This window comes from Engystomops pustulosus, chromosome 10 (assembly GCF_040894005.1).
Source record: "Engystomops pustulosus chromosome 10, aEngPut4.maternal, whole genome shotgun sequence".
NCBI classification, from domain to species: Eukaryota; Metazoa; Chordata; class Amphibia; order Anura; family Leptodactylidae; genus Engystomops; species Engystomops pustulosus.
In genome coordinates this window covers 78,003,350-78,012,493 of record NC_092420.1, presented here as the reverse complement: position 1 = coordinate 78,012,493, position 9,144 = coordinate 78,003,350, and the positions used below count along the sequence as shown (strand labels likewise).

The 9,144-nt window shown below is 40.1% G+C and overlaps 1 protein-coding gene across 2 annotated transcripts in view; it reads left to right on the top strand.

Moving 5' to 3' along the window:
• Positions 1–9,144, top strand: part of BRINP2 (BMP/retinoic acid inducible neural specific 2) — a 234,740-nt gene that overhangs the window by 12,194 nt on the left and 213,402 nt on the right. For both annotated transcript variants that reach the window (XM_072128734.1, XM_072128735.1), the window contains exon 2: positions 1,888–2,184. In XM_072128734.1, coding sequence (XP_071984835.1) covers positions 1,940–2,184 — 245 coding nt within the window. In that variant the 5' untranslated portion in view covers positions 1,888–1,939. The remainder of the gene's footprint in view (positions 1–1,887; positions 2,185–9,144) is intronic.

Genomic DNA, 9,144 nt, shown 5'->3' with positions numbered 1-9,144 from the left:
GAACGCACCAATGTCTCTGACCTACTAATGAGATACGAGGGGATGAATAACAACAAAACACTCAATATCCCAAAGTGTTTTGTATAACCTAATAGGATCATCCTGTTTACCTAATACCCCTTTCATTGAGGCGCACACTACCTACAGGTAAATTGATATTTCTCGCCCTTTTCAGTTTTTTCACATAATTGTCTAATTATGCGATATCCAGACAAAAAGGATAAGTGCCATAACACCGCATGAAAATAGGAGACTTCATACATAAAATTATAGGCCATTAAGCTTTCAGATTTTTATCGTTTACACAGTGGCGTAACTAGGAGAGGCAGGGCCCCATGGCAGACTTCTGAAGGGGCCCCCCTTCCGGCTTAAAAATATACATATTACATTCCTATATACATAAACATACAGTACATCACTCATACATACACATTTATACACTGTTACACACATATAGAGCATATGCACCTCACATATACACACATACAGTGCCATATACAGACGTACAGCTTACATACACACATAACGTACTGTATTTATACACACCATACATCATATACACATACAGCATGTACACATCACATATACACACATACAGTGCCATATACAGACATACAGCTTACATACACACATAACGTACTGTATTTATACACACCATACACCATATACACATACAGCATATACACATCACAAATACACACATACAGTGCCATATACAGACATACAGCTTACATACACATATAACGTACTGTATTTATACACACCATACACCATATACAAATACAGCATATACACATCACAGATACACACATACAGTGCCATATACAGACATACAGCTTACATACACACATAACATACTGTATTTATACACACCATACACCATATACACATACAGCATATACACATCACAGATACACACACATATACAGCATATATACACCACAATGTGCAGCATAATGGGGCAAATTTACTTACCTGGTCCTGTCGCGATCCCCGATTCGGACAGTGCGACGAAGATGAAGTCCGGCGATTCACGTAGCTCATGCACCCATGTTCCTGCATCCGTCGCTTCCCTGACGAGGTCCGCCGGAGTACAACTGCAAGTGCGTGTCGTGCGACACAAGTCGAAATGGCCCGCCCCCCCATTTGTGTTGCGTGCAAGCCACCGCCGATGCGTCAAAATCCGATCGCGTGCACCAAAATCTCCTGTTAAATGCACCGCAAAACGGAAATCGTTGGGAAACCTGACGAAAATGCGCTCCGCGGACCCTTAGTAAATGAGCCCCATTATGTATATAATGGTGTACATCCTCCATTGTTTAGTGTCAGGTCGGATGACGGGGCCCCCTGACACTGTGGGCCCCATAGTGACTGCTATGGCTGCTACCGCTGTAGTTACACCCCTGAGTTTACATTTCTAGCGTATTGTTTCACAGCAATAAAACTAATAAAGATTACGCCATAACGTATAGACGGGGCCACCTACACCTCATCTTTCATTCCCCATCAGCTAGACTTGTCTTCTGACACAAGGGAAATTTTTTGGACGTAAGCGGTGAGCTATTACATGAAAATTTTTAATTTAAAGGTGGCCGGGTGTTCATCGAGAAAACTAATTATATGAAACGAGAAAAAAAATTGAGAATTTTCCTCACAGAAAGTTGTTTTGCGTCCGCGATCTGCCGCTGTGGATTTAATGAATGTTAATGGCGGGAATTTTAACTTCCCGGGGAAAGCAAATTCTGAGCTATTGGGATTGTCAATTTTTGATTACGTAAAGTAAACACAACAGAAGGTTCAGTACATAAAGATGGAAATAGTCGAGATGTGGAGAATCGTGAATTTCTCTTGGCTGATTTTTCTGTTTTTTTGTTTATTTCCACACAGGGAGAAGAGGGCGTGAGGGGGAGAATGAAGCATTTCGCTGCGTCCGAGAAGCATGAGGTGGCACCTGTACACCCGCTCTGACTGGGCATGGCTGGTGCTGACTTGGTTGTCTGTAATGCTGTGTTTGGCAACCGCTACAGCCACACTTTCTAAGCAACATGGCTCGACCACTACATCCGGTCAGGCATCACTGGACTGGTTGCTTAGTAACAGGGGCCCATTCCATGGGGCCCAGCAATACATGGACTTTTCTGAGAGATACCAACAAGGGTATACCACCAGGTATCGCGTTCACAGGTAGGAGGAGATTTATTACTTTTATGTTAAAATGTGATTTCAACATTGATGTTCATGTCTTCTGCTTAAAGACTAAGGGGAGATTTCTCAGAAGAAAACATCTAGTTACACAGATCAACCAATCAGAGCTTAGCTTTCATTTTATAAACAGCTGTGGGAAAATGAAAACTGAGCTCTGATTGGTTGCTCAAGCAACTAGAATCGTTCTGCTCTCAGAAACTTCAGATCAATCTCCCCCATATATATTGCTGTGATTTGTGAAAGGGGAACTCTATCTGCTGCGAATACATTTATTATTCACAAAACGATGTAAGAAGTCGTGTTGAGAGTACAGGTTAGACCTCCGGTATTAACCCCTTCCCGACATTTGACGTAATAGTACTGCATCGCGGGAGGTGCGTTCCCGCAAAATGCAGTACTATTACGTCAAGCTTCTGGCGCCGGCTCCTGAACGGAGCCGGCGCCAGAAGCTGCGGGTGTCGGCTATATGTTATAGCTGACACCCGCCTCTAACACCCACGATCGGAGATTTCTCCGATCGCGGGTGTTAACCCCTAACACGCCGCGGTCGCGCTGACCGCGGCGTGTTAGAGGCATTTAAAGTTAATTAGAGTTGAATCGGACCCCCCCCCCGCGGCGCTTACCGGGGGGTCCGCTGCTCCGATCGCAGCCCCGGGACTGCCGGTGCCCGGGGCTGCGAGATCTTCCTCCGGAAGCCGGGTCCCTGCCTCCTGGCAGGACCCGGCTGTAAGACACTGGGCATGCGCAGCATGCTCAGTGTCTTACATTACACAGTGCAATACATCTGTATTGCACTGTGTAACCTGTAAAAAAGCTTGAACAAGTGATCAGAAGATCACTTGTTCAAGCTTAGATGTCAGGAACAGTAAAAAAAGTAAAAATAAATAAATAAAGGTTTTTTACAATAAAAATAAATAATAAAAGAAAGTGAAAGTCCCCCCAAACACCACATTTCCCTTTACACAAGTAATAAAGTATAAAAAACACTAAATCACAAAAAAAACCCACTTATTTGGTATCGCCGCGTCCGTAACAATCTGTACAATAAATCCTAATCATAATTGGACCCGCTCGGTGAACGTGGTAAAAAAAAAAAACCAAAAACTTGCCAAAAATTAAAACTTTTTATCAAATTGCTTTACAAAAAATGTTCTAAAAAGTGATCCGAAAAAGTTACAAGCACCAAAATGATACCAATAAAAAGAGCAACTTGTCACGCAAAAAATAAGCTTACAACCAGCTCCGTTAACCAAAAAATACTATAATTATGCCGCTATAAAAATGGCAATACTAAAACAAATGCAATTTTTTCTATTCTAGTTTTCCTTCAATAAAATTGGACAAATAAAAATAAAACTATATAAATGAGGTATCACCGTAATCGTAGTGATCCGTAGAATAAAGATAATATATTATTGTTATGCTACAGTGAACACCCCCCCAAAAAAAATGCTAAAAATCCAAAACAAGAATTGATGATTTTATTTTCCTCCACACGTAAAAAGTTAATAAAATTGCTTCAATAAGCTAAAAACCCACTAAAATTAAGCTTTTTTTTACAGTGCATCTCGTCTCGCAAAAAATAAGCCCTTATTTGTCTAAATTGCTTAAAAAATAAATAAAGATTGTATAGCCTATTCCCAACGAGCGTTGTTATAGAACGGTGCGGCGGGTAGTGACTTTCCAACACCGGTCAGGGTAAGACGGCGGCTGTTCACTGATCGGGGTAAGCTGGCGGCTGTTCCTGACAGCCATCCATCCTGCCCCATGGACCAGAAGGGTTACGTCCCCCCCACACCCCCCCAGTTTATTATCGCTGCTATTGGCTCATCAATTCAGACGAGCCAATAGAAGCGAATTTACTTATGACGTCAGTAATACCGATCACCATGTCTATAGACACGGTGATCGGGGCAGGGTGGCGGCTGTTCCTGAAAGCCACCAATTGTGCCTTGCGGTCCAGAGGGGTTTTGTTGCCCCCCTCTGTCCATGTTTACCGCTATTGGCTGGTCGATTTGGTCCAGCCAAAAGCAGCAATATTCGTCACAATGGGCATCGCTAGGGTGAATAAGAGCAACACTTGGCGATAATTTCCCTACGAAAAACGAAGATATGGTACAAAAGCGCTGGCCGTGCACATTGTACAGATGATGCTGTACAACTCTTACGAGCTGTTCCAATGTGCATGTCCTGCCGTATCATTTCTCCGTTTTCAAGAGGAAGATATTAGGAAACTAATATTGGGACAAGAAGGACGGGGCCCCAGTACCTCTGGTTTAGATGTTCCTGTGTTTTGCCAGGACAGCATTTTCCCGGTGAATTCTGCTGCTTCTAAAGGTAGGACTCAATAAAGAGTCTGTTCCAAAAGAGAAGTTAGGATGGACACTACATACTACTAAGAGACCTGCGACACCTCCAGAGTGACAAAAGTTTAGTTGGTCCCCTGATATATTCTACCTCCTTATACACTAGACATTCACAATTCACGCCCAACCTATTGTGAATTAATTTCGGTAAAATGAATAATAACAACTGTTATGTCCCGTTGCTCCCTATACCCCTCCATTATTTCATAAGGGGCGCCACATAACGGGCACTGAACTTTCCAGAAATAATTGAAATTTCCATCTTGGACTCCATTGCACATCGTATTTGGAAACCACCTGTATGTTCAAAATGCTCATTTCACCACGTGTATTACACTACACCACATATTACACCTTGCTTTATTTCCCAAGGGGTGTACATTCATCAATTAGGGTCACTTTTCGGGTTTTGCTCTGTTTTGGTACCACTACGGCTCTCCAAATGTATCCTGACACATATGAAGGATTTCTGTCAAATTTGGCCTCTAAAAGACAAACCTCCCTCTTTTCCTTTACTGTGTGCCCATAAAGCATTGTATATGCACATGTGGGGTACTTCTACACTCGGGAGAAATAGTTTTACACCTTTTTTGGGGTTATTTAATACAGGCAGTCCCCGGGTTACGTACAAGATAGGGTCTGGAGGTTTGTTCTTAAGTTGAATTTGTATGCAAGTCGAAAAGGTATATTTTATAATTGTAGATCAAGATAAAAAAAAAATTGGCCCCAGTGACAATTGGAGTTTAAACCTTTTTTGCTGTAATGGGAACAAGGATTATCAATAAAGCTTCATTACAGACACCTTACAGCTGATTATTACAGGCTGGGACTATAGTAAAGCATTCAGAAGCTTCACCAGAGGTCAGAGGGGTCTGTCTGTAACTATGGGTTGTCTGTAAGTCGGGTGTCCTTAAGTAGGGGACCGCCTGTATATTATCCCTTGGGGCTTACATAAATTAGGGGTAAAGTGACATTTATAGGAAAATTTTCACCTTTTTAATGATTAGGGCCTAATTGGATCATTCACCTGTAGGGGCAGATACATATATTACACATTGCAAAATTCTCTAAGGGGTGTGCGTTCAAAAATTAGGGTCACTTTTCGGATTCTTCTCTGTTTTATACGACTAGGGTTCTCCAAATGCATGTCAAACATTTCTGTCAAATTTGGCTTCTAAAAGGCAAACATTCCCCTTTCCTTTTACTGTGCGCCCATACAACATTTTATATACACATGTGGGGTACTTCTACACTTGAGAGAAATAGGTTTACACATTTTGGGGGGTTATTGCATTTTTTTATCCCTAGTGGCTATATAAAATTAGGGGTACAATGACCTTTATAAGAAAATGTTCACCTTTTATCTATATAAGTCCTAATTAAATCAAACACCTTTACGGACAAATACACATATTACACCTTGCTAAATTCTCTAAGGGGTGTACTTTCCAAAATGGTGACACTTGTTGGGGTTACGCTCTGTTTTGGTACCACTACAGCTCTCTAAATGCATCCTGACACATGTAAAGGATGTCTGTCAAATTTGGCTTCTAAAAGGCCAACGCCCCTCTTTCCCTTCTGAGCTTCACTGCGTACCCATACAACATTTTATTTGCATGTGTGGGGCAATTTTATACTCGGGAGAAATGCTAGTACACATTTTTTGGGGTTGTTTCATCTTTAATGCCTTATGGGATACAAAAATTAGCCGTAAAAGTGACTTTTTTGGGAAAATGTTCACCTTTTTCCTTTTAGGGACCTAATTGAAGCAAACACCTGTAGGGGAAAATACACATATTACACCTTGCTGAATTCTCCAAAGGGTGCACTTTCCAAAATGGTGACACTTGTTGGGGTTCCCCTCTGTTTTGGTACCACTAGGGCTCTCCAAATGCATCCTGACACATGTAAAGGATGATTGTCAAATCTGGCTTCTAAAAGGCCAAAGCCCCTCTTTCCCTTCTGAGCCCTACTGTGTACCCATACAACACTTTACATGCAAAAGTGGTGCAGTTCTGTGCTTAGGAGAAATAGTTTTACACATTTATGGGGTTGTTTCATCTTTTATCCCTTGTGGCTTACAAAAATTTGGGGTAAAAGTGACTTTTTCTAGAAAATTTTCACCTTTTTTCCGTTTTGGGGCCTAATTGAATCAAACACCTGTTGGGGAAAATACACAAATTACACGTTGCTAAACTCTCCAGGGGGTGTACTTTCCAAAATGGTGTCTCATGTTGGGGCTTTCCTCTGTTTTGGTACCATTATGGCTCTCCAAATGCATCCTGACACGTGAAAACTTTTTCAGCCATATTTGCCCTGCAAAAACAAAACAACGCTCTTTCCATTCCAAGTGCCCCCCTGTGCCCGTACAGCAGGGTACAGTGACAAAATGGGTATTTGCATACTCAGGAGGAATTGCCCTCAACATTGTATAATGCATTTTCCTTTTTAACCCATTGTGAAGGTGCAAATTTTAGTGTTCAATGAATCTATAGTAAGATAAAATTACATTTCTCTAATTTCACTTTCATTTATCTTTCACCCTCATGAAACACTAATAGGGTTAACAAAATTCCCAAAGGTTGTTTTGAATATTTTGAGGGGTGTAGTTTCTAAAATGGTGTCATTTGTGGGGGTTTCCTGTCATGTGGGCCTTATAAAGTCCCTTCTAACTAAACTGACCCTCCAAAAGTAGGTTTTGATGATTTTCGTGAAAATCTGAAAAATTGCACCTAAAGTTATAAGCCTCCTAACATCCTAAATAAAGGAAAAGAGGTTTGAAAAATGATGCCAAGTTAAAGCAGACATATGGAAAATGTTAGTTATCAAGTTATTTTAGTGATATGACCAACTTTCCAAAAAGTAGAAAATTTTGAATTTGGAAAACATTGTTTTTTTCAAAATTTTTGCCAAATTTCCATTTATTTCATAAATAAATACTAAATATATTGACTAAATTTCTCAACCAGCATGAAGTACAATATGTCACGAAAAAACAATCTCAAAATCAACTGGATATGTTAAAGCGTTCCAAAGTTATAACCACTTAAATAGACACATGTCAGATTTTAAAAAATGGGCCGTGTCAGGAAAGTGAAAAGTGGCTTCAGCGTTAAGGGGTTAAGGGGAAAGGGATAAATCTAAATCTGGTAAAAATGAAAATAAAATCTATGGACTCTCTAGACCTTCCAGTTAGAAATATAAGGAACCAATTTCGATGAAAATACCCAAAAAAATACAATGAAAATATATAGAATTTTTTTTGTATGTATATTGATACACAATGGAGCTGTAGAAGGTGACTTTAATACATACACTGTGATGTTTTAAAGATGAATTCAACATTTTTTATGAAATTTTTTAGTCCCTGCAGAAATATAGTATATATAGTCTCAATATTGCTGGGGAATACTATATATATATATTGTGTGACAATGTTGATGAATATATATATATATATATATATATACATATGTACTCTCTGAGTAGATCCCCATAGACAAACCCTACATTTATGGACATCTATCACATCTAATGGTCTGAAGCTCTTCACCACCACCCTACCCCCTTGTCCTCGTTCTATCCTGAGGCTTTGGGGATGGATGATAAATTGTACTGTATAGACACAATATGGGTCAATGACACCTTTTTATAAAGTTGACCTTAGACTTAAAGGGAACCTGTCACCAGATTTTACCCCATTAAACTACCTGCCCGCTCAGGTAGGGGACGAAATGTCCTACCTAGAATCCCCTCTTATGTGAAATTTCAACTATTTATCTATCAAAAAAAATTTCCTCCAAAGTCAATGAGCAGAGAAGAGTCATATTTTACCTGAGACTAGTAAAGTTTAGATGTTCAATGGGGAAATGTCATATCTTTGGTTCTATAGTACCTAGAAATATGTATTTAAATCATTTTAAAGATAAGAATATACTATTTCAGATATCATCAGGGTTGTAAATCCAGGATCTACAGAATCGGAGATACAAACAGTAAAAGGCATAGTTAGAAATGTGAGCTGCAGATAGGTCCTGTTCCTATTTCTTTAACTGCCAGTATCTCTGGTCCTGTAGTGCACAGCAACAGATCCACAAGATGTGATCCGACAAGATTATTATTTTTAAGATGACACCAGAATTATGTTTCTAGGTGCTATAGAACCAAAGAACTAAACTTGTATTGTAGCTCCATTGACATGAGCAGGATAGAGCTGTAATACCACCCAAAACCTGTGGATGGTGTGACAATGTTGATGAAAGATGTTTTATATCCTCTATAAAGGTGAAATATCATGGATGCAGTCTTGGCAGCACTAAGTTCCAGGGATCAGATGCAGTGGACCACATCTGGATATAGTTTTCATGATGCAGCTTTGCAAAAAATTAGGGACGTTGCCCCTTTTTTATGTTATATTTAAAGGTGGACAGATGGTGCAGTCTATAAAAAATAGTGTACCCCCTTCCCTAGAGGCAACACCACCTGCATCAAAATTATGAGCAGCATTAGGAGCGCAGTCACCTTAAACACTTAAAATTGATGTCTCTTCATACCCGGTATCAGCATGAAGAAC